General features: G+C 44.0%; 1 protein-coding gene across 2 annotated transcripts; it reads left to right on the top strand.

Annotated features, from left to right (window-relative positions):
• The first annotated feature begins 1,958 nt into the window (after positions 1-1,958).
• LOC133109766 (growth/differentiation factor 11-like) lies at positions 1,959-25,608 on the top strand. 2 transcript variants are annotated; one of them, XM_061219338.1, is made up of 3 exons: positions 1,959-2,702; positions 18,176-18,549; positions 25,225-25,608. In XM_061219338.1, exons 1-3 carry the CDS (start codon positions 2,285-2,287, stop codon positions 25,603-25,605), a joined length of 1,173 nt encoding a protein of 390 aa, XP_061075322.1. In that variant the 5' UTR covers positions 1,959-2,284; the 3' UTR covers positions 25,606-25,608. The 2 variants fall into 2 exon arrangements, with proteins under 2 accessions (XP_061075322.1, XP_061075323.1); XM_061219339.1 differs by having other exon boundaries at positions 25,228-25,608.
• Positions 25,609-26,934: the final 1,326 nt, after the last annotated feature.

A 26,934-nucleotide genomic window follows, 5' to 3' on the forward strand; every position in this document is an offset into this window, starting at 1 on the left:
ATGTAAAGATACAATGATGAAATGAAAAGACATACAGAAAATATTTTCAAAAAATGTAAAAGACAATACAAAAAATAAATAAAAGCGCTCTATTTGGGCTCCAACCCTCATTGTCAGCAAGGAAGACAGGGCGGCCTGCAGTGTAGTGGTTAAGGTACATGACTGGAACACGCAAGGTCGGTGGTTTGATTCCCGGTGTAGTCACAATAAGATCCGCACAGCTGTTGCCCTTAACCCAGCATTGCTCCAGGGGAGGATTGTCTCCTGCTTAGTCTAATCAACTGTACGTCTGCCAAATGCCATTAATGTAATGTAATGTAATGTAATGAGGTCCAATCCCTGACAAGGCACCTGAGGCGGGTCTAACCCCCTCGAGAAGTTAACACGAAGACACACCTTAGGTAAAAGCAATGCTGAAAAGATGTGTCTGATTTTCTTTAAAAAATGTAACCCATCGACAGGCTATTCGAAAGGCCAGGGCCATAATAACCAAAAGGTGCCTCACCCTGCCTCACCATCAGATTATTTAGCATGGCCCTGCAACAGGCTGCTGTGCTTTTCAGTCAAACTTTTCTAGCTCAGACAGTATCTAACATTTGGCTTCAGCATCAACTTAAATATCAGAGAATATTAATCATTCGCTCTTTAACTAACCGTCTAGGCAGACTTTAGAGACAGCTTTCAGATGTTGGGGACTTTAATATACCCCTTAGCTTGTTTCTTTTACGCTAGGGCACACACCTCTAACAACACTTATTACACATATTACTGCTGGCATATTGACCGTAAAGAGAGGCTAAACACAGATCTGTTTCCAATTAACAGCTCAGTCAAACCTAATCAATTAAAACCGGTAGGAATAAAATAGTATTTATTCAGGATCAGATTTGTGAGATTCAAATGCCTGCTTGCCATGCCTGCAATTTACATGTAATGTAATGTAATGCTGGGTAAACTCTGCAGACTAATTGCATTTTTTCTTTGATCAGCCCATTTGGCAAGTGATGTTGTGCAGCCCTTCCAAGGCCTGAATTCACTTCGTCACATGGGTATTTTTGCACAACAGACATTAAAACAGATATCAGTACCTATTAGTACAGGAGAAAACAAAACAATTTCAGCGAGTACAGGAACAACATGTTAATGTCGCAAAGCTGCAACTGATTTCACTTGAAGCATCAGATTATTGCATTCGCTTATTTTCAAAAGGACGATAATAAACATTGTAGTGGTTGTAGTGTTCCTTGTGCAGTTTGACGCTATCAATAAAAGGTTTAAAACGCACATATTTCAATCATAGCATGAGCTTAATGATGCAGCCTATGTAGCCTGCAGTGAACCGGCAAATTAGTTTGATGCAGAATTATGTTTGTTGCAGAAGTATGGTTCTAAAATATTTGTGGATCCACGACTAGCATAGCTTCCACCTTTCCTGCAGGTAACAGGTCGTAATATTAATCATTCTTCTATCTGTGCGCACTATACCTATCGCAGGATATAGTAGGCACAGATATTAATTCATTACAAATGTTTACAAATAAAATGCATGCTACCAAAAACGGAAATAGCTATGTCGATATATGTGTGCAACTGATCTTGTTCACGGCAACGCATTTCTGTAAGTCAATGTATTATTGATGTAATTAGACCTACGTGTTTATTACTCTGTTCTTCGTCATGTAGCCACAAGGCATAGACGCTAAGACTGGGAGCCCTGAGTTTTATTAGCTTAAAAAGTTGATTTTATTAGTTGCAGTGCATAAACTCACTGAAGAATAAACGCCGAACAAACTCTCTCCCAGTCCCTTGCATTTACTCCCTCCCTCTATTGACTTGGTGACAGACCCGAAAGCCTTTTGTTGCGTTCTCAGCCAATAGAGACGGATTACGACACTGAGCAGCGGCGATATATAAAGACCCCTTTTTAGACGTGCGTGCACACTTTTCATTCACACATCTGAACACATATTTCCTTGTGGATTTAATTGTTACCAGTTGGTACGACCAAAACAAACCTATATAATCAAAACGGCTGTATTAAAATTCAGTAGCTTGAAAAACAAGTGACGGACAGAGGAAACCGCTGGGACACATGCTGTTACATTTATAGTTATATTCATTGTTTTGTTTGGTATCGTTATGAATCGTTTATGAATGTGATTCTATTGGGATTGTTGTAGATCATCGATTTCTCAAGAAGGTGGGAATAAATAGGTCGCAACAAACCATCACAGAAAAGAAAACAGAAGAAACAAATTTAAGTAACTACTGACCGGTCACCATCATGCCCCGATCTAACTTTTTGTTGTGTTTGATGGTCTTCATTTCTCTGGGACTGTCCGGGAGTGATGAGCCAAACCTATTCCTGCCGCCAGCCAGCGAGATGCCCACGGAAGCCGGGATGTCGCTGTTAGAGTTGGAGGAAGCTGGCGCGCACGAGTGCTCGGCGTGCGTTTGGCGAGAGCAGAGCAAGGTGCTAAGACTGGAGACCATCAAATCTCAGATCCTCAGCAAGCTGCGACTCAAGCAGGCGCCTAACATAAGCCGAGAAGTGGTGAACCAGCTGCTCCCTAAAGCTCCGCCGCTGCAGCAGCTCCTGGACCATCATGACTTCCAAGGGGACGCTTCATCGCAAGACGAATTCATGGAGGAGGACGAGTATCACGCCACTACTGAATCTGTCATCACCATGGCCTCGGAGCGTAAGTACAGTCATTTCAACCTAAGGCTACTGAAAACGATTCGCGCTAATTCAGCAGCGCAAGTTTGGGAAGATCATATTTGTCCACTTAAGCCGGTATTGTTGGTTCCCACTATTTTGCTGTTGGGTATACCGAAATTACGGCGTGTGTAGTGCAAAAGTTTGTGAGGTGAAGAAAGGTTGTCAGTATAAAAAGTATACTTGTATTTTTTTCCATCAGATTTCACATTTCTCTATTTGTTCAGGGGATTTAGTCTAGGGGAGTATTCGTTTGGTGTTTCTTAATGTGTGAAGCAAGGAAGAATCAGCTGTTGGTTATGGTCAGAATAAGAGCAGTTGCCTAATAAGTGTGAACTGTGAACTTGAAAAATCAATAAACCAATTAATCAATTACTGCAAGTAATTAATATATAATGTCATAAATATATAATGTATAACGTTATAAGTCTATTTTAACAAATTAGTCTTGTTACATATGATGATGATGATGAAGATGAACATAATAATAATAATAATAATAATAATAATAATAATATGATAAAAATAGCTGTCATTATTGTATCATACTCTCTGCAGCTGTCGGGGTGACAGGGCGCGTATAAATAAGGGGATGCCCCATAAGGCTTTGGTTGTCATCTGTCCTTTTCACTGAGTACTGACAGTTCCAACGCCGCAAAAATCCTGCGTTTTTTTCCTCTTTTATTCAGTGGAGCGCTCGTCTATGGAAGAAAAATATATATATTTTAGCACAATCGCACCATATAGCCGATGCCGTAGGCTGTTGGAATCTTTCAGATTTTCTCCACTATCACTTAAATCAATGATCATTTCTCATGGACAGTGTTTAGATCCGCATTATTTCCTTCTCACACTAATATTCTTAAAAAACTAACTGAAGCTGTAAAATGGTGAGTTCTTCCTCAGGTTTTAGTATCTGTGAGTAAATTTAGTGCCCCGGTGGTGTAATGTGACATTTTAAAGCTTTTCTGTGTTTTGTGATGCTTTAAAAACTGTCACTAATTAGGACTGTCGCTTTATGAATAGTGGTGGCAATGTCCATTTTAGTAACGAGTATATAAATCAATAATGGTAATTTAGCTCTGAGCCTGTACCATTATTCCGTTGTACTGCAGGTCCAGGCTGTATGGAGTGAGAATGTCTGCTGTGTTGTTTTATTGTCCTGTTTTTTATGTGTTTTCCATACATCGGACGGATGTACATGTTTGTTAGGCTATATTGTGCTGACAACATATAAACAGGTGTTTCAGTTGACACTATGAAATTATGGATTAAAAAACCGGTCTTGATTTAAAATGTAAAAACTATACAGGCCACTGTATATATATTTTTTCGATGCGTTATTGAAACACATTTTTAGTGTTATAGCTACAACCGGCAGCTGTGTTCGACCAGTTCTTTATAAGCGGGCTCTAACCGGCTCCCCTGCTGTTCAGCGCAGTGAGAGAAAGTGTGTCCAAAAGCTGCTATTGTTTCCTCATGCAGCAGTCCTCTCGACAGCACTTGCCTTTTTAAATGCGAAGTTTATAGGCACAGCTCGTTTTTTTTCATTGAAGACACAAAGCCTGGGAAACAGTTGGGGTCGAGCAGAGTGTGTGACCTTTCAGCGGAGAATCGCCGGGGTTCAACAACATTTACACACGTAATGTATTCCGCACAAGGCGGACGAAAAGCCGAGCAAATAATCCGTTTTTTTCCCAGAGTGAACAAAGGTAGGTTTGTGTTCCCTTAACTAACCTCTTCGGCGTTTGTTATACAGCCCACGTCGTGCCCTTTCTCAACGGCATAATGAACTGCACGGCCGAATGAGATTTAGTGACGTTCTTGTGCGAAATCGCTTTTACAGTTGACCATCAATTTAGGAAAAATACAAGGAATTCAATGGATTGACATAACCATCCTTGCACTGCATCAGTGTTATTTGTTGATGTTTCAACTGCTCGTAACATGGTGAATCTCTTAATTAGTTTGGTGGTTGGCCTACAATGTGTGTGGACAGCACTAGGCTAACACTTACGCATTGAAAAAGGTCCTCGACAGTGAGTGACAGCATGTATAGGCCTATTGGACGCAAGCATTAACATTTTTGAATCTGTGTATCCTTCCTATGAAGCTCTTGGAGTAATAGTATTGGTGTTAGGTAGATATTTTGTAAACTACAAAAAGAACAATACTGCTCAAGCTGATGGAAGTCTGTTAGAAAATGTCTTGAGTGGTCTGTATGAAATACTGGAGGGATTTGACTTAGAATTGTACTTTCTGGATATAAAAAAATAAATAAAATCTTATACTTGTGTTCAGATTTCATTGGTGTAAGGCATGTGATGGTGGCAGATATGAACAGGTCAGTTCATCAGTCCACATTTATTGGCATGTAGACTTTTTTTTACGGTAGCAAAAATGTTTGAGTCCCTCTTGGACAAATACATGGCATCCTTATTTCAGTGAGCAGCGGCATATTAATCCATCAATTGACCAATCGGAACGTGCCTGGCATCTGCACGGCAGATTTAATGTCACCCCACCCCCCCGCTCCCCCACCACCACCACCACCACCAGCAGTATTTAGTCTTTTATCTGCTGGTGTGCTGGTGTCGTGTCCTGTGCCTCTCCCCCGTGTCGCCCCTGCTCCTGCGTTATGTCACAGTCATGCCTTCTCTCGTGGCTTAGCGTGTGCATCTGTCTCTGCCTGTTTACAGTGCGCCTGTCCCACATGTGTGAACTCATTACTTACCGCCTGTCTCCCGCCGCCCAACACTGAGGCCCTGTGCGCGGGGCCACAGCTGCGGCCTTTCGTTACGGTATGCTACCGGTCCGTCCTCTGTCACTGTCGACGGACAGGGGAGCCCGTCGCTTTCGGGAATGAAAGGCTGCTTTCGGCGCAGCGATCGCGCGCAGCTGTGTTTGTCTATTAGGGAAAGAATCCTCCGTGTCCTCCCGAGGCAACGCCGTTGCTCTGAGCGAGAGCGTTTTTAACGTCACCCTACCGGATGACCTGAGAGAAATATAGGGCCCAAAACATTTGTTTGGGCCCTCGCCGCTGCGACCTGTGACCCAGGAAGCAGTCTGAAGATGCCTATGGCGATACCTCGATTGAATCAAGGGTAGTGGAAAGTTGGTGGTGTTTTTTTTAATGCGGCCTTGATCAGGTCTTGCTCTTGATCAGTTCTCGCTTCGTTCTCACCCTGCGCCGTTAATCTTAACTGCTTGTACACTTTTTCTCAGGAAACCTAATCAATTTTCAAGCTGCGCTCATTCCTGCGTGTCCTGGGACTCTCTCGGAAAGGATATGTGACATCTCAAGGGGCCCGCTAATAAATAAATAAATAAAACACGTTAAATGCTGATGGTAACTAATTAATAGCAACAGAGAACAGTCAAGTGTCCCTTTTGTAAGTGGCTCATGTTTCCTTTTTGCGAGATGTGGGTCAGGATTATAAATTGGTCCCCGGGATGCGTTGCTTCGTAATATCCCCCGTCTTAAGTTTTTATTTATTTATTTATTTATTTATTTATTTATTTATGTTTAGTTTTTTTTGGGCCTCCGGCACTCAGGCACTCTGTGGGACGCCCGTGTGCGAGGGTCCTCGGAGGCTCCGCCATGTGCAGGGGGAAACGCATGTGGCTGAGTGTCACTCGGCTGTGTTGTGCATCATGCGTTATAACCCCCCCCCCCCCCCGCTCTCTCCCTCTCCCGTTCCCCCTCCCCTCCCCTCCCCTCCCTTCCCTGGTTGTGCAGCATTTTTCTGAGAAGGCACTGCAGCGCCGTAGCCTGTGGCGTGTTAATGGATCCCACAGGAGGAAGCCGCTTGCCTGTACCCCGGCGAAGGAACTTCAAAAAAGCGCCATCCCACCCGCTCCCACACCGCTGCACTGCACCGCTCCCTTCCCGCCTCCCGCACAGCGCTTCATGGGCTCTGCCAGCTAGCAGTGCCATTGTGGCAGTTGTGGCAGTTGTGGCAGTTGGAAATTGGAAGTTGTTCGCTTGAACGACCGTGTATATACACAAGGAGCACAGTGTGAATGAAGTGTGTTCTGTGTTTGATGGTCGAATAGTATCGTGGTATCTTTGGGAAAGGACACACCCGTCGTGCTCTATGCACATTGGAGTAAGAGTACTAGCTAGTAATACGCATGGCTTGTTGGCTTTGCTTTCTATTGGAGACCTCACATGCTGATTATAGGAAATTGTCACTGGCTGGCTTTGAAGACATGTAAAAACTATACGTGGAGTTTAACGGTGCGTGCGACTGACGTTTCTTTTGCGTGATAGCGTGTGTGCATGTGTACACGTGAGTGTTTGTGTGTGTGGGTGTGTCTGCATGTATGTGTGTATACTGACAGCTGGTGTGGCACATGTCCTGTGGAAAGTGCACGTTTGAATATGTGACGGAGTGGCTTTTTACTTTTTTCTCGCGTGAACTCGGCGAGGGGCCGACAGGACGTGCGCCAGGGCCGTGTCGAGGTGCTGACCCCTTTAGGCCCTCATTTGTCACTTGTCTGTGCACCCCAAACTAGGCCTTCCCCCCTCATCAATGGCCTTTCTCTACCCACTGAAACCGTGCGCTTTCCCAACCCCTTTTTTCCTGCTAATTTGTCACTTCCCCCTTCTGAATTTCGGTAATTGGACGGTTTATGGCAAATTCGCCACTTTAGTGCACACCTGCATTCAGGGGGCATCTGTTTCGGCGGCGAACTGCCAGCCCCAGGGCCGGGGTAGGAGGCGCGGTGGAGCAGCTGTGCCTCAATGACGGAGCGCACACGCGGGGCGCGCGGCGGGTTCGAAACGCGCCCCCCTTCGGTTAAAAACGCGCCCCCCTTCGGTTAAGAACGGGCCGGTGCCTGACCGTTCTCCTGACCCCTCGCGTTCTCCGCGGTGCAGCCGCCGAGCGTAGCGTTTGTGTCGGCTTGCGCCAGCGCATCACTTCAGTTCAGGGGCTTTATGAAGTACAGATGGCATCTCTACAGTTGCTGGTGAGTTAATAGTCCCCACGTTCGCTGCGCCGGTACTTGGAACCGAATGGAGCCAGCTGTCTACAGTGGTTGCCTTCGGCATTTTTTATCGCAAAGACATCAAACAATGCGCACTGCTGGGCCGAGCCGCGGAGGGGGACTGGGCCGCTGGCTGCGATCCCGTCGACGGTGCCCAGCGGTTCTCCCCAGGTTGCGGTATCTGCTTTTGTGTTCCCTGGCGGTGTAAGAATGTGACAGTTGCTCTGTTCCAATCAGTAAAGGGGGGGGGGGGGGGTGGTGGGTGGAAAAAACAGAGAATCTTCCAAGAGGCCATAGTACCCCCCTCCCTAACACCCACACACTGGAGGAAAAATCCCCTATTGACAAAAAGGGTCACAGGGTTCACAGCAGTGTGATATATTGGATGAGGAGCCAATTAACCTCATCGGCTCTCTTTCTTTAGCAGAAAAGGAGAACCGGTAGTAGATTAAACAGCACTACCCCCCCCCCACCCCCCACACACACACCCATCCACAAAAAAACCCAGAAAACACAAGTCTTTTATAGTGTTGACCCTATAAAAGGGTCATTTCCTGAAGGTGCAGGAACCATAAACATTAAGGGGAGAGCATTAGAAAAGACGGGGCAGCAGAAGTCCGGCTTTTCTTAAGAACAGTGTCCTCCGTTTGTGGGAAGTTGATGGCTATGTGAGGTTTTTATATATTTATTCATTCCACGGGAGGGTAGCCTTCATGGCAAGGACTGCTCCTCCCTCTTCTATTATTTTGATGTATCGGAAAAGGAAAATAAAAACTTAGTCCCAGGTTTGCTTGGGAGTCCAGCCATTACAGGTTTGTTTAAAAAGAAGTAAAATGTAAAAAAAAAAAAAAAAAAAACAGTGCAGGCTGTAGAAATAGCACAACACGCTGCCAATTTTATGGTTAATAAAATTTCAAAGGGACCAAAGTCCATTAATACCCTGGGCGAAATTTCACCAGGGCCTTCAGGAATCTCGCTCCTTCCACCTCCTATTCCACATTCCCACAGCCTTGTGTCTCCACACACAAATGCCCCTTTCCCAGGGTGCTATTCCGGGGACACCGATGCCCTGATCCGAATTTTCTGTGAGAAAATGGCATTCAGAAATAAAAAAACAAATACAAAACCCAAAACCGTAGCAAACAAGCGGCAGTTGTTTAAATGGTACCCATATACCCTCTTGGCACCACCATCATAAAACAGTGGCAAATTAAGACAAAAAGCTGCCACGCAGATTCGAGTGTCGGCACATTTTACCCGCGTTAAGTACTTGTGAGCACTTGTGATGTGGCACACTTTTGGGGTGGCTGAGTGGCTATTAAAAGCTTTTAGGACAGTCTGATTCTTCCTGAGGTGACAGGGGACATGTTGGTGGAAGGGTCCGCTGGGACCAACAAGCAGCGCGATACACTCCTTTAGGGAAAGGGAACTGCGGAGGGTTTTATAGGTATGCTTAAAAGACCCCAAACAGATGTCACGCTCGACTAATAAAGGAAATAATTACTCCCCTCCAGTAATTAAGGGCCTAGCTGCAATGATGGGAAGCAGAAGCAAAGAGAAATCCTGAAATAGAGTGAGAAGGTTCCCCAACTCCTCGCCGTGGAAGGGAATGTAGCACTAAATGCTAAGCACTTAAATTTCAGCATGTCAAAGATTACTCATCTAATTAACTTCCCCAAGAATTTGGGCATGGTGGCCAGCAGGGACGTGGCATGCAAAAGTTGTATTTGGGTCCCTGATATGCGATTTCTGTGCCTGCCGCTTTTTGAGGTTAAGGGTTTAAGGCAAAGGAAGATGTCAGCTGATGGGCTGTGGTATTATGCGTGCATTGCATAACACGCCAAGTACGTTAGAATGGAAGCCAAGTTCAGCTATTAATCATTTCCCACAAGAGCTGAGCAGTGACGGTGTACTCTCCAAATGTCAGTCAAAAGCCAGAAGCAAGGTGAAAGACTTTTCAGGGATTTTGAGTGGGAGTGGTTGGTGGATGGGGGTGTGTGTGTGGGGGGGAGTACTTTAATCTACCGGTATACATCCTGTCCCATGGTAAAGTAATGATGAATTTATACAACATTTATAATTAGAACTAGCAGCAAGAGAATTAATGAATAACGAAGTGATAGCTATTAATGGTTTGGTTGTGTTGAATTTTTACTTCGCTATTTATTGACATCATTTTGTTTGTTTGTTGGGGGTTTTTTTTGCATGGGGCCCCGTATTTGAAAACGGGTGCAGTATAATAGACCAAGCAAAAAGCAAAAAAATGACGGGCAAAGCCCACAGGATTATAAGCGATGATCATCGCTATCCTTGGCTTACAAGCCTGCGCTTAGCCTCTCCTCTCCTCTGGAAACCCTGGGGCATTTTGAGGGGAGTGAGGGGGCTGAAGAGACCGGGGCACAGAGCTTCTCATTGTGAGTCAATCACAGTGCGCGTATTGTACACGCCACACAGGCTACTGAGTCAGCGCGCTAAACCAGCTCACTTCCACAAGCCAACGCAAGAGCGCCCGTACGCGCGGGGAGTGACAGAGCGTGTACAAAACCTCAAACCTCCAGGGCATAACTGCCAAGTCACATCGGTAATGCCTTTAAACTTGATCATTTAGAGAGATATAACAAAGGCAGGCCAGTGCTGATATCGACTGGGTCTTTCGAAGGCGAAGACGTAGTACCTGCCAATCGAAACGGAATTTGTTTTGCGGGTAGCTGTACACCCTGCGCTAAAAGGATTTGTGGATAAAGAGCTCTCTAAAACGGACACGTCCGTGACTCAGAAAGAGAACTGCGAGACTTCTGTATCGGTGATGTTGTCCACCTGAAATCAGAGTTCCTTCTCCGGCAGGGTATTTCTTGTTTGTTTTTTGTTAGTTTTTTTGTTGTTTTTTTTTGTTTAAAAAATTTAGCCAAAGAAAGGTTTTGTTTTTCAAAAGCTGGCCACACGGTGCACCGTGGAATGAAGAGTGTTTTTTTTTTGGGAGAAGCTGTGTGCAACGACGAGCAGAGGAGCTCTCAGGGAGAGACAAAAACCCCGGACAGGGATCCTGTTCCCCGGTTGGTGGCTCCCTGCTCGGAGGGCCCTGGGGGTCCGCCTCTTTGTGGGGGATAGGGTTTTTTTTTTTTTGGTAGGTTCCCTCCATCAGGGGGTTCTATTATAAGCCCCCTTCCTGAGCCCTGGGAGACCACGCTGGGGCCCTGTGTGTGTGCATGTGTGTCTCTTTATCTGACTGAACAGGGGGCTCCCTCATTTGGAACAGGGGGTATTAGGGGATGTCTTTTGTGACTCTTGGGGGGGCTACTCTACGGAGCCCTAATAGGAGTCTTGTGCCTAGCAGTGTCCCGGGGGAGTCTAACATCACACTCCCAACCTCCCCCAAACCCTAACCCGCATACACACGCACCCCACCCCACACGCACACCCCCCACATGCACACATGCACCCCCATACACACACACACGCACCCCCGCCCTCCCACACACACACCCCACCCTACACACACACACGCACCCCACCCCACACACACACACACCGCACCCCACACACACGCACACACACCCCACCTTACACCCACACACCCCACACACACACACACACACACCCCACCCCACACACGCACACACACCCCACCCCACACACACACCCCACCCCATACACACGCACACCCCACCCCACACACACACACGCACACGCACACACACCCCACCCCACACACACACGCACACACACCCCACCCCATACACACGCACACCCCCACCCCTCGACCCCCATGGGATGGAGAGTGAAACAAAGAGGGAGTTGGGCCGGTGTGGAGTGGGTTGGTTGAGGGGGCGCACTGTGCCCCCTGTCTTATTAGAGGGGTCGTGAACGTGTCACAATGATTAATTTGCCGAGGTGCACGGGGATACCCTAGAGCCACATTTATCCAACACTGGTGCTCCCAAATGCACACTTGCCACAAAATGGCACATTTGCATTTCCCATTAAGAAAAGAAAATATAGATATATATGCAAATGGAATCCCCCTTTTGGTTTGTGCCATTATGCGCCATGGTTTCGGACATTAACAATAGGTGACTGTTTTCCTTTTTTTTTGCAGCCTATTCAAACTCAGTGGGCTGCTCCTTCCCCCACCTCACTCACTGATGGCACAAGGCCATTGTGAGACCAGCATGATGCTGCTGCACCCAACAAGAGACACACACACACACACACGCATACGCATACACACACACACGCTACACACACATACACGCACACATATACACATGCACACACACATACATGCACACATACATGCGCACACTTACACATACATATACACATACACATACACGCACATGTACACACACGCATACACACACACCCTCACGCGCACATACACGCTACACACACATACACGTGCACACTTACACATACATATACACATAAACACACATGCACACACGCACATATACATGCACACACACACACTTGCACATTCATATACACATACATGCACACATACACACATACATGCACATACACATATGTGCACATATACCCACACAGTCACACAAACCCACATTTTACATACAAGCCCTTATACATATGCGTACACACATAAAGCACTAACACAAGCATACACACTTTCACTCTCTCTGTCTCACACACACACAAGCACATATGCATACACACATATGGACTAACACAGATACGCATGCAAATACACATTCAGACTCACACATAATGCACATGCATACATCACAGACAGATATAAATGCACACATTAACTTATGCACACATACACATATACACATGCATACAAACACACATGCACAATCATAAATATACACATATAAACCCACACTCATGCACACACACACATGCACATACACTAATATGTCCTCACACATAAATACATATGAAATGAAACTTATAAACACATACACATGACAAAATACAAACATGCACATGCATTCACGCATAGACACAAGTATGCACATAAACAGACCCATGCACACAAATTCACAATAAGTACACACACATACATCAGTAAAAAAGATACAGGCACAAGTGTGTGCAAACTTGCATGCACACACAAATTGTAAATACACTGGCGCATTGCACGCACACACACATGCACACACACACACTCTCACACGCACACAAACTCACACGCACACACTCACACACACTCGCACGCACACACGCACACACCCACTCACACACACACACACACTCACACATGCACAGTGACAGAAGGATGGGAGGTTTCAGCAATGGCACCGCGTCATTGTTGTCATTTCCATACGAATCAAAAAGGTAATCTTCTGATCTTCTATTGTCAGGCTGCGGAACCAAACACCCAAAAAAAAAAAAAAAAATCAACTGACTTCCATGTGTTGTTAGCACAAAGCTTTGATCCTGAGCCGGTCCAGTCCAGAGGAAGGGCTCAATCTGACACTGACAGACACGTTTCCTCATAACCTGCCAAAGGTTCACAATGGGACTGAGGCTCTGACGTTAGGGGCTGTCATTTCAGATTACATTCTCAACCGAAGCCACTGTCCGCCATCGGTACTGCGAGTCCTGATAACCTTCATAAAAACTGCGTGAGCAACGGTTACATTGCCGTTACCAGATGCGACTAGTTTCCCCAGTATCTAGTGTCAGCATGAGCTGTTACTGTAGCGTGAGGACTGTTCGTTCTGTTTGAAGACTTTGTGATACAGTCAAATTGACTGCGAGATGCACTATTTACAACACCAATGGTGTGTAAAATCCAGCAATATAACCAGCTTGAAATGACCAGCTGCCAGCTGTTTCAAAACATATCTTGAGCTGTCAAACCATGTTGAGTGTCAAAACCTAGCTTGAGCTGTTTTTTTCAGCAGAGTTGTTATGAAGTCAGGTAAAACAATGGCTTTGTCTGCCATGTATTTATTCTATATGCTGTATCATTGTTTTTGTGATATATACAGAAGCAGATATGATTGTGTCCAATGAAAGTTCAGGTGATTATGTCATTTTTAAGTCAGAAGCTAAAAGTGCGTTGGCGTAGCATTAATCTAGAGACATTGGTCCAAATCATTTCAGATGAAAGGCTCTAATGTTTCTGTGAGGTCTGCCAGCATGGCCAATATTGCTGCCAATTTTAATCAAAATGCTTTTAGCCAAATAAAGTATTTTTGGTGTTTCCGGACTAGGGTGCACCATCTTACATTCTGTATTCTCAGTAAAAGCATTTCCAGCTCACTTCCTGCTGTGCCATCACTGCAGCTCTTAGAAAACTCTATACGCACTTAATGAAGAGACGTAATGATGTTTCGCAGGATACTCCAGCCATTAGAAAATGCTGCCATTTAACTGGCCCTGGATTTGGGGATTAATTATGGCCATCTCCCATACCAAAAAAATGGCTATTAAGGGTAGCAGGTTTTTGTTTTATCTCAGCACTACAACAACTGATTCAACTAATTAGCTAATAATGGTTTTCAGTCAAGACCTTGATAAGTAGAATCACGTGTTGTTGTCATGGGCCAGAGCAAAATCCTGCACCCACATCGGCTCTTTTCAGATCAGCTCTCCACGGCTTACACAACTGATCAGTAGACCAAGCTTCAGAATCCGACCAGTAAGGCAGTGCTTCATCTACAGTAGACCAAGCCTCAGAATCCGACCAGTAAGGCAGTGCTTCATCTACAGTAGACCAAACAAAGCCTCAGAATCCGACCAGTAAGGCAGTGCTTCATCAACAGTATGCCAAGCAAAGCCTCAGAATCCGACCAGCAAGGCAGTGCCAACAATTTGCGCACCTGTCGGCACTGGTTTGCCGATGAAGTGGATGCTTTGGTATCAGACCAGGAAGCTTAGCAGTCCAGAGCTTGGGCCACAGTGCACCCGCAGTCCCTGATCTCACACGGTGCAAAATTCTCACTGTCAGACCAACTGGGGCGACATGGCTCAGGCAGTAAGAGCAGTCGTCTGGCAGTCGGAGGGTTGAAGTGTCCCTGAGCAAGACACCTAACCCCCAAATGCTCCTGACGAGCTGGTCGGTGCCTTGCATGGCAGCCAATCGTCGTTGGTGTGTGAGTGTGTGTGTGAATGGGTGAATGAGAAGAATCAATTGTACAGCGCTTTGGATAAAGGCGCTATATAAATGCCAACCATTTACAATTTAACTGGAACACATGGGTGTTTAAATGGGACAAAATGTACTCCATCATAGCAAAATCAGTGAGGGGATGTGTGTTTGTCGACTCGCACATGCACCAGGGGGTGGGTGCTCCAAAAAGATCCACAGTGTAAACTCCCTAAGGCTGGAATTGGGGGGGGGGGGGCATTAATTAAGCTAGTGACCACAGATATAAGTGGTCAAATCACGATTAAGTAACATAAACACTGCCCTAAGGCCCCACCAGTATCAGACCAGTTATCAGTCTGTGCAGCTGGCTACCCTTTCAGTGATCCCCAGAATTCTGACCGGCATGACATGGAAAGCGTTGTTTTCTGACTTAGGCAGATGGAAACAGCGCAGGTTCTGAAAAACGTGCAGTAACCATAGTAGGTTTCCCAAAAAAGGCCAAAATTTGCCCCCTTTTTTTCATTGTGTCTTCAGTCCTTCAGAAATAGTGTGTTTGCCCAGATTTCACATGCTGAGCACAGAAAGTATTTACTACCTATCAATGTAACACAATACACCTGCCAGGCCAATTTATGTGCCTGAAATGCGTCGCGATGCACGATAAAAACCCGCGGAGCATCGGGGCGAGCCGAACCACCGCCGTAAATCAGATTCCCCAGATTGAAGCATTTCCACAAAAACGCCAACGCCGGCCCCATTCAGATCTGCTGACCTCTCATTTACATTCCAGCCCATTCTATCTCTGAGCTACAGCTGTCTTTTCTTGGGCCTCGGAAAAAAAAAAAGAAGAAAAAAACGTAATTAAGAGGATAAATCGTGACTTGTCAAAGCATCTCGGAACGTTCGGGGGAAACGAAAAACCTGGATTCAGCGCCGAACTGTTGAGACGGCTTGAGGAAATATTATTTATGTTCAAGGTATAAATGCGTGAGAGTGTATCTTTGGAATACGTAAGGTCTGTATGTATGTCATGTGCGTAAGTGTTGTGCGCGGCTGAGGATCACTGGATTTCAAGTGAAAAGTTAAGGAGTATATCAGATTGTTTTTTGTAGCTATATCCTTGTGATTGCCAGCTATATTGTGTGTGTGTGTGTGTGTGTGTGTATGGGGGGGGGGGGGGTGCAGGCAGGGGGTGCATAACTAATCCCACATCCCATTGGTTAGAGCCACGAAATTGAAAGGGGCAGTTATTGATTATGTTTCTTATTTTTTTAAAAACCTTGCCCTTGGAGTACGAGCACAGCGTTCGGGGCTCTGAGGGAGTGACGTGCGGTGTGCAGAGAGGGCTGAAAAGCAGAAAGCAGATTGCCACTCGTGACCCGCTGGTGTCATCGTATGGTTCAAATGAGCAAACACAACGACAACCAGAGCAATTACTGTGACCCCAGAAACCCACCGGCAGGAACATTGACACATTGTTTCTCCAGCGTGAGACAGTGTTATTTACACTCACTAATGACTGGGCTTGGAAACACCCCAGAATACAGGGGAAAGGACCACGTCTCTCTCTGCCCTTGGCACAGCTTCAGCTGTCCACTGGGGTCTAATGATGGATATTCCATGTTTACCTCATCGAATTCTTTACCCTTTATGTTCGGCTGTTAATTGAATTACGCCGTGCGTATCGAAACTTACGTCCTGTTTTCTCATTAGTCGGGAGTATGTAAACAACCCTCCTCCAGCCAGTCACAAGAGGTTCTTTAAATCGGCAGGAGTGTCTTCAAAATGGCCACCCTCTTGCACACCGAAAAAGCACCCTTCACAGGAGAAATGTATATTTCCATCACCATAGGGCTGAAAGCCTAGTCCACCTTGACCTTCAAACTCAATTTGGCTATTAGGACTGACCCCCAGCACCCCTGGGGATGTAAAAGCCTGACGGTTTTGACCCATGACCCCATTTCTTAACTAGGCCTAGGTGCCAAAGTGACCTTTTGACCCAGGAAGCCTTTGCAGGTTGCCATGGCAACCACAGATTTACTGAAGATTGGCAGGCCATCCTGTTTATGTAAATAATGATACAACAAATAAAGCCAACCCTGCGATTATCAATACACATATCGATATGGCATGAAAATGAGCTGCTACAGTAACATGAAAAAAATTAGCAATGCAATATCAGATAGATATTAGATATTATTTTGGTTGTTATTGGGTCATTCCTGGTATAGATTAGCTCATAGAAACAACTGGACAGATTTTTAAAGAGGAGTTCATTAGTATGTTTCTCCATTTCTCCATAAAATTCAGCAGTAGAACATGCTGAACATGTGATATTATAGGCTTCATGTTTTGCTTGCCATTGCATAGTTGTTGAACATGATGCTGTATTACCATGAGGAATTCAATGCGTATGTTCTCCGCGTAGACTATACATATCTGGTGCTTCAGAAATAACGTTTTTTAAGAACTTTCATACATTTTTTCCCTCAGTTATCCCACAACCCTAAACAAATGAAAGAAACCTTGGCAGGCAGCACTGATGACTGTTCAATAAATCTCATTCTGCCCTTTCTCTGTGTCTTTCAGTTCAAGTAAAATCAACTGTATTCACAGTTGCTAGGCGCTTTATTCCCAAATCACATTAATAATAATAATAATAATAATAATAATGAATGAAGGTGGTGGTGCGTTGATTCATGAGATAATAAAAGAATCCAATGATAAATGATAACACTAAAGGATCTTTGTTCAATTTCTTCAATACTTCTGAATATGGGAATAAGGATCCTTGGTCCTGTCTTTTCTCAACCGATTACCCAGCTGAAATGACCTTTTAGACACATATTCTGCACATAGAACCATAAACTCTTCACAATAAGAGCGAACTAGCTTATTTAATGGTGATTAAATGCCTTAGTTGCTTACGGAAATCTCTCTGTCTCTCTCCCTCATCCCCTCCCTCTTTTATTCTCTCACTTCTCTCTCTTCTTTTGACTTTCTCATCTCTCTATCTCCCTCTCTCTCCCTCTCTCTCATTCCCTCTCTTTTTTATTCTCTCACTTCTCTCTCCTTTCACTTTCTCTTCTCTGTCTCACTCTCTCTCCCACTCTCTCTTTCCCTCCCTCTCTCCCTCTCTCTCTCATTCTCTCTCTTTTATTCTCTCACTTCTCTCTCTCCTTTCACTTTCTCATCTCTGTCTCACTCTCTCTCCCACTCTCTCTCTCTCCCTCCCTCTCTCCCTCTCTCTCTCATTCTCTCTCTTTTATTCTCTCACTTCTTTCTCTCCTTTCACTTTCTCATCTCTGTCTCACTTTCTCTCCCTCTCCCTCTCTCTCCCTCTCCCTCTCTCTCCCTCTCTCTCTCCCCCCCTCTCTCCCCCCTCTATCTTCCCCCTCCAGCGGAGCCCCTGGTCCAGGTGGACGGGAAGCCCAGCTGCTGCTTCTTCAAGTTCAGCCCCAAGCTGATGTTCACCAAAGTGCTGAAGGCCCAGCTGTGGGTCTACCTGCGTCCGCTCCAGCAGACCTCCACGGTCTACCTGCAGATCCTGCGGCTGAAGCCCGTCACCGAGCAGGGCAGCCGGCACATACGCATCCGCTCGCTGAAGATCGAGCTCAACTCGCGCATGGGCCACTGGCAGAGCATCGACTTCAAGCACGTGCTGCAGCACTGGTTCAAGCAGCCGCACACCAACTGGGGCATCGACATCAACGCCTTCGACGAGAGCGGCAACGACCTGGCGGTCACCTCGCTGAGACCGGGCGAGGAAGGACTGGTAAGGACCCTTAGACCTGTCTCGGGGGGGGGGCCTGTCCTCCTGCGCAGCCCTGTCTCCGTGTGGCCAAAAAACGTGAGAGTGTCTGAAGACAAGGCCGCGCTGTTTGGCCTGTTTGAGCTTGTCTGCGATGAGTTCTGAAAGCTCTTCAGCTTACAGTCGGTTTTGTCGCTGAACTATACCGATGGACCTATTGCTCAATTTAGAAGATGCGGATTAGGCATTAACTTAAATTGTGAGGCAACACACATTGCATAAAAAAATAAGCAACAAAGTTAACCTTGTGTGGGTGTACATGCAAACATCAACACGCACACACAGCAAGTAGGTTTCAACAGAATGCAGGATAAAGTGGATCTGCATTCACAATTTCAAGATTAATAAAAATAGAAATGTGTTCTAAAAAAAAAAAAAAAAGATAAGAAATAGGTCTTGGATCACAAAAAATACAAGAAATTAGGAAAACCTAGCTGGCAAGAATAGTTATAGTAATGCTACCTTTATTTGATGAGTGAGCATGGTGCACACAAGCTTTCTTCACCCTGTTCGTTCACGGTTTCTTTGACACGGTGCAGCACCCTGAACCACGCCGGGAGAAAAGTACGTGTGGACTGTGCTCACGCGCCAATAAGAGAAACATGTTAAATTAAAATGCTGCATTTCTTTATCCCTTCCTCTCAAAAGGGCACCTGAGCACTCACATTGTGGTTCAGTACCTTCTGAGTCGCACAAGTACGCTATTTCGATTAGCGTGTTTTAAAAATATCCACAGACATCGAAATGCTCGAGTATGACATGGCCTTTTAAGACCAGTGGAGGTGATTTTGAGTGCCATTATAGCATCGTATTTTGCATTTTAGACACACGCATATGTGGTTGTTGCTATGCCACCGTGGACAGCTGTGGCATCGCGGTTGCATTTGGCAGCAGTTTGTGTTAAAACCCTGCATGGCAGAACATGCCAGCTTTTTTTTTTTTTTTTTTTTCAACAAAAGGAGAAAGATCAGAGGCTTGGACCAGCCCCAAAAAGGGACTCCTCTGTTTTTCTAGCATTTGCTCCAACAAAGGGAACCGAAGTCCTCGCTGACATGTTTGACCCCAGGAGCTATTCATCCTTCCTCAACGGCAGGGGTGTGCTAGTAAGCTGCTGTTTGAGTCCATCTCTTTTCTTTGTGAAGAGAAGGGGTTTTATACCATGTTTGTGGTCCAGAAAAATAAAAAAAGCTCCCGGGTCCCTAAGTGCAAGGGTCAAGGTTAAGGTAGCCTTAAAAAATGACCTCAGAGGTTAGGGTCAGAGGTCACACCAGCTTGCATTATTGTGGACCATTTCATTATCAGAGGTGCAGGGAGTAGGGACCAATTCCTGCAGATTCAAACTTTTGATGATTCAAAGCGCTCTGAACAATCGAATACTACAGAATTTTAACTTGCTTACCCATGTAAGCAAAAACTCTTGATTTGAACAGGATGCTCCGCAAAACATTAGTTTTGGATAGTTCACCCCAAATTAGGTTATATCAAAAGATTATGCTCAGTATTTCTGTTACAAAAATAGCTTATACGGTAATATTCTGTCTGAATATTTAGAATAGAATAGAACAACAAAACTGAATTAATCTCACTAACGCATTCTACACTGTAGTAGTAAGAGTTTCATGTTAATGACATTTTTAGCAGTATTTCTCAGTGGTCTGTGCAATGAACTGATGCTGTGAAAGCCCCATCTTGGTATCTTGGAGATTTGTTGACTCAATTTGATGCTAATCTGTTGTCTAGTTTTTCCAGTTATAGCTAGATGAAAAAAATGCAATTGAAATGCTGTCTGCATGCATAAATCTCAGATTTATGTGCTCATTTAGTGAAATTAATATTAATATTAAGTTTTCTATGAATTTGAGCTAATAATAACATTTGGCTAACGCAGCAACATAATTTTCTGTCTACGTGAACTTGCAAATGAAGAGCACTGCTTTTCTGCAACTTTGAAACGGCTAGCATAGCTTTCATTTGGCATGTTTAGCATGCCTAGCGAAACCTAGCTTACTCTTGTACTGATTTTCAAATGCATGTCTTGAATAAAATATTAATATTCAACTTATATATTACACAAGGGCTGCACTAAACACAACTTTTAAGACAATGGCTAATATTTAGACATTCAAACAACTGTTAGGACTATGAAGGTTCCCACGATCATACTTCAGTTCTTTTCAGTGCCCAGAATGGCAGAGTTAAGACCACATGCAGTGTGTTACTCAACACCCATGACAGAATACATGTATGTAGGTCACCAGAACTGGCTTCAGACATCTCTGTGCACTGTTCGCTGTTGCTTTATAAAGAAATAAATTCAAATCAGATAATGGTTCATTATTTGAGTTTGAGCAATAAGCACCGCATTGCTGTGTGGTGAGCTCACGATCTCTGAAATGAAGCAACATTTGTTAAACCGATTTTGAAAAGCCATGTTTGTTGAAAACAACTTTCAATACTTGTAACATATGCAGACTTGAGATTCCCTGTAGTCGTAGTTTGGCAACACTTTACGATCCGACGTATGAACAGGTACATCCTCACATACTCACATCCTCATAGCAAGAAATAACTGACACAAACCAGACATCAAAATTTTAATGCATTCCCCAAATTACACTTGCAATTCAGATTTTTGAAAACAATAGACATAATACGTCCAACAGTTCAATAATTAATAGTTTTATGGGACTTTAGGCCAATACATTTTCTCATTTCAGTGGTCCTCCTTTTCCTGACTACTCCCTTCCCCACCAGTTACATTACTTCCTACTTGTTAATGCTAATTCAAATTGAAGTTGATGGTAAATTTGTAATGTTTCCCACAGCCTGTCTAGCTTTCTACTAGCTAAGGAATTGATAATAATCGTATTAAAGCAATGCCTCGTCCCAACAACTGTTGAGTGGAGACTTACAAGATGCATACAGAGCCAAAAGAATAACATTGAAATAACAGTTCTAGTGAACACACTTACCAGCAAGCAGTCTCTATCTGTCTCCCTACTCCTTTCTAAAAACGTGCGGCTGTAGGCTATGTGTGTGTGTCCTTGGTTGAGTCCAACATCAGCCTGCAATATATGCATGAGTGTGACATGTTGTCTGGGTGAATTTTACACATTCAGTGATAAAATAATTTTTCAATGATAAAAATCGAAATGGCACAACTATCAACTGGTAAAAACTGATCGGTTATTTTCAGATGACTGAACAGATTTTTAGAAGATATTTTCCGATGGCATTCTCCATTACTAGCTCAAATAGATAAATAGCTGCATCGACAAACTCAATCACGGTAATTAGGAAATGCCAATTACTTTGTGTACAATAAGTAGAATTACTTGATTGCAGTATATATTATGATATGAATTGTAATTCATGTATTGAAACAAGAACACTTTATGTCAGTAGCAGTCATTGTGTTGTTGTGTTGATGTGTAGGCTATGTAGCCTATGTAAAGTGAAGTCAATCATGTTCTAATTACTGCTAAGTTAAAAACCATCCACCATCTGTAGAAGATAAATACATACCATTTACAAGATGCAGGTTAGAAGTAAAGTATGATACTCTCTAAAGGCACTCACCACTGAGACCTATATCAGAGTAATCACAGGTTTGAGTCATTAGCTGACTATGCATGGGATATCTCACCAGATGCTTACAGGGTACCAGTTATTATCATTAGCACAATCTCCTATGACTGGCAGTAGCTCTCCTGTAGTAGGCTCAATTGTGTGGCTTATATTGTGGCAGTCAAGTATACACTGGGGTGCAGATATGTTATAAATACTATCTTCTAAAAATACATTAATTAAAATGTAAACATAGGATGATATAAAGTAACTTTTTTTAAATGTCATTTTGTTCTGGCCCCAAGAGAATACTCGTGGAGATGGAACTATACATAGAAGTTATGATCCTTGTGTTTATTAGTAAATCTAAATTAATTATCATGGCTCATTACACAATATTCATGACCACCATCTCATGCTTCTTTCTCCAAGAAGCAACCAAGGGCCTACTCTGATTATGATATATACAGTCCCCTCCAAAGGTATTGGAACAGCAAGGTCAATTCCTTTGTTTTTGTTATACACTGAAGATAATTGAGTTTGAGGTCAAAAGATGTTCATGAGATGACAGATCTGAATTTCTGATTTTATTCCCTGGTATTTTTATATAGATTTGTTAAAGAACTTGAAACATATAACTTTTCGTATCACACCACTCAATTTTTAGGTGAGCTAAAGTATTAGAACATGTGACTCGCAGGTGTTTTTGTTGCCCAGATGTGTCCTGTTAGATTGATTGGTTAAACAATAAATAGTTCTGAATGTCTACTCTTGGTTTTAGCCTTGGGTTTTGCCTGTGAAGACTGCATTTGTGTTAGAAAAGATAAACCAACATGAAGACCAGAGAGCTGTCTTTGGGAGAAAAGAAGCTTAGAAAAGAGGGAAAATAATTGGGAATAGCTTGTACAACAACTTGGAATGTCCTGAAAAAGAAAGAAACCACTGGCTTACTGAGCAACAGACATCAAACAGGTCAACCAAGGAAAACAACAGCAGTTGATGACAGAATCACTGTGAGAGCTGTGAAGAAAAACCACAAAACATCAGTCAGTGACATCACAAACAATCTCCACAGGGCAGGGGTGAAGGTTTCTCAATCAACCATTCGTAGAGAACAGCAATATAGAAGCTATACCACAAGATGCTAAATGCCTGTCTGCTAAATGCCTTGTAAAAAGATGCAAACCACTCATCAGTAGTAGGAATCGGAAGGCTAGATTACAATTTGCAAAGAAGTACAGAGATGAGCCACAAAAGTTCTGGAACAAAGTTTTGTGGAGACCAAGATTAACCGCTACCAAAGTGATGGACAAAGAAGGGATCTGCTCATGTTCCAACTATATATCTAGTTTTAAAATGAATATATCCTTTTAACAAGCTCATCTGTGAAGCACAGTGGAGGAAGTGTCATGGCTTGGGCTTGCATGGCTGCATCTGGAGTGAGCTCACTAATCTTTATTGATGATGTAACTGATGATGGTTGCAGCAGTATGAATTCAGAAGTCATCATGCAGCAAGTCAATGACCCAAAACACACAACAAAGGACTTCATTAGGGATAAGAAGTAGAAGGTTATAAGACTGGCCAAGTCAATCACCAGAACCAAATTGAGCATGCATTTCACCTCCTGATGAGGACATTGAAGGGAAAGAGGCTGCAGTAAAAGCCTGGAAAACCATCACAAAAGAAGAATGCAACAGTTTGGTGATGTCAATGGGATGCAGGCTTGATGCAGTTATTGCAAGCAAGGGATATGATACCAAACATTAAGCTCCTTAATTATTATTACTTTCATTTACTGAAATACTGTCTGTTCAAATACCTTTGCTCACCTAAAAATTGTGTGGTCTGATACCAAAGGTGCTATGTTATAAGTAGTTTCACTCATCTAGGTGTAAATACCAGGAAATAAAAGCTGAAATTATGAACTCTTGTCTTATGTTCATCTGTTCATCTGAACCCCAAATGTATTTAGTGTATTGCAAAAACAAAGGAATTGGCGTTGCTGTTCCAGTACTTTTGGAGGGGACTGTATTGTCATTTATTTTGTATTAAATATGTCAAGGAACTGTATGTTAACATATTACAGTTCAAAGAGCTGACAGTTGAGCCTGAATGCCTTTGTAAACCATGCCAATTATATACTGCACACATTACACGGACAAGGCTGTTGTTGGGACAGAACGGCCCTTTTGAGACACTAATTGACAGTGTGACGATAGAAATAGACTAAGTAAGTAAGTAAGGAACTAAACTGATAAGCGCTGATAATCAAAGGAATACACAAATCCCACAGTTGACATTTTTTACATTACAATGTAGTCATTTGGCAGACCAGGGACAAGTGCGCTGAAAACCCCAGCAGGAAGTATGGTTCCACATGCTAGAGCAATCACATAGATTAAAAACCTGAACCCTTGTAAGGGCGACATGGCTCAGGCAGTAAGAGCAGTCGTCTGGCAGTCGGAGGGTTGCCGGTTTGATCCCCTGCCCGGGCTGTGTCGAAGTGTCCCTGAGCAAAGACACCTAACCCCCAAATGCTCCTGACGAGCTGGTCGGTGCCTTGCATGGCAGCCAATCACCGTCGGTGTTTGAGTGTTTGTATGAATGGGTGAATGAGAAGCATCAATTGTATAATCAAGCGCTTTGGATAAAGGTGCTATATAAATGCCAACCATTTACCATTTGTAGAATACTCAGATAATGTGATCAAGTAGCAGTGCCACAGTTTTGGCAACTATAACACTAAGAATAGTAAAATAATTATTACATTACATGTGACACTTTTATCCAAAGCGACTAACAGTTGATTGGGCTAAGCAGGAGACAATCTCGCCTGGAGCAATGCAGGGTCAAGGGCCTTGTTCAAGGGCCCAACGGCTGTGCGGATCTTATTGTGGCTACACCGGGGGGAATCGAGCCGCTGACCTTGCGGGTCCCAGTCATACACCTGAACCACTACGCTGCAGGCCGCCCCTGCAATCTAAGTGTCGGAGCCCGCTCGCCCGCGCCACACTCTTCACTCCCCACACGGTTTTATTCTCCTCTCTCCCTCCCTCCCCTGGTTTCCAGCAGCCTTTCCTGGAGGTGAAGGTTCTGGAGACCACCAAGCGCTCGCGGCGGAACCTGGGTCTGGACTGCGACGAGCACTCCACCGAGTCGCGCTGCTGCCGCTACCCGCTGACGGTGGACTTCGAGGCCTTCGGCTGGGACTGGATAATCGCGCCCAAGAGGTACAAGGCCAACTACTGCTCGGGCCAGTGCGAGTACATGTTCATGCAGAAGTACCCGCACACCCACCTGGTGCAGCATGCCAACCCCCGCGGGTCGGCCGGGCCCTGCTGCACCCCCACCAAGATGTCGCCCATCAACATGCTCTACTTCAACGACAAGCAGCAGATCATCCACGGCAAGATCCCCGGCATGGTGGTGGACCGCTGTGGCTGCTCCTAGACCCACCCCCCTCCCCCCCCCTCCCCCCGGCGGCCCCGTCCCCCACTCCCCGTCAGAACACCCCCGTCGCCGTCTGCCAATCGATTTAACTGAGCTCTCCCCAAACGCCAAACGCCATTTCCCGCTCGCCACCCCCACCCCCCTCCACACACATGATCACCCGACAGACCGCGATCTCCCCACATCCCCATGCGCACCAGAAAGAGACACAAAATACAAATTTACGACAAAAAATACGACGAAGAAAGATGCTTTTATAGGTAGTCATTTTAGTTGGAAAAAATACAAATGACATATAAAAACATAAAGACAGGACTTTAGCAAAACATTAGAAATATATATTAAAGGGAGTGTGTTCTGGAGCAGCTGGAAAGCCTAGGGTAAAGTGAAAAAAGCTATAATGTTTTTTGTTTGGTGTGTGTAGTTGTGTGGTTGTTTTTTCATTCAAAGGTCTAAAAAAAAAAGTATTGGGTTCTCAGTTAAAAGTTTCTGTGATAATCTGGCTCTCGAAACCAGAATTGTGGACATAAGCCCCCAAACACAGAGGGACATCACACATTTTAACCTTCAACTTTATTCATTTTTTGTTCAGCAAGGTTTGTTTGTCTGTAGAGGGGCTGAATTGTAAAATTAACCATAAATCCTTGTTCGACAGATTTGAACGTAAAGACATTTGGCACAATTCTGAGAGATATTTAACATGGGTGACAGCAAAAAAATCTATTCCAGGCACTCAAAAGTTATTTTGTAAATACAGATTCCAAATTTTTTTAGAGACGAGATAAAAAAAATGTCTTTGATGTTCCTTTTCCCAATTAAATTCCTCGAAACGCATTTAATTTGTATATTTAGAGACGCTGAAGAGTTCAAAAGATTCAAAGACAATTTTTCTGCCGCTTCCCTTCAGATGGGAGTTGCACCTCAGTGTGAAATTCTTGGCACCCTTTCACTGCTACTTTGATCTTCTTTTACTTGTAATCTTGTAAAAGACAAGAAAAGGAGGAAGAAAAGAAAGAAAAAGGTTTATTTCACTACCTTTTAAAAGCCAACAGGAAAGGGTGGCTGACCTGATTAGAACGCTGAGGCGAAACCAGAAAGGCACCAGCTCAAGTAGCCTTTTATCAATTCCTTATATTGTTTGGCTTGAGCAAGGGAATTGAATGGCTTAATTCTGGAAAAAAAAAACATTCAGGGCAGTTTCACAGGGGAGTGTATGAATAACACAGTTGGGAGTGTGTGTTTATATATATACGTATATATATATATATATATATATATATATATATATATATATACGTATATATATATATATATATATATATATATACG

This window comes from Conger conger, chromosome 14 (assembly GCF_963514075.1).
Source record: "Conger conger chromosome 14, fConCon1.1, whole genome shotgun sequence".
In the NCBI taxonomy this organism is placed as follows: domain Eukaryota; kingdom Metazoa; phylum Chordata; class Actinopteri; order Anguilliformes; family Congridae; genus Conger; species Conger conger.

Coding starts and splice junctions, on each gene's coding strand:
- LOC133109766 (XM_061219338.1), top strand. CDS start 2,285: ATGCCCCGATCTAACTTTTTGTTGTGTTTGATGGTCTTCATTTCTCTG. Junction 2,703..18,175: donor CATCACCATGGCCTCGGAGC/GTAAGTACAGTC, acceptor TTCCCCCTCCAG/CGGAGCCCCTGGTCCAGGTG. Junction 18,550..25,224: donor GACCGGGCGAGGAAGGACTG/GTAAGGACCCTT, acceptor CCTGGTTTCCAG/CAGCCTTTCCTGGAGGTGAA.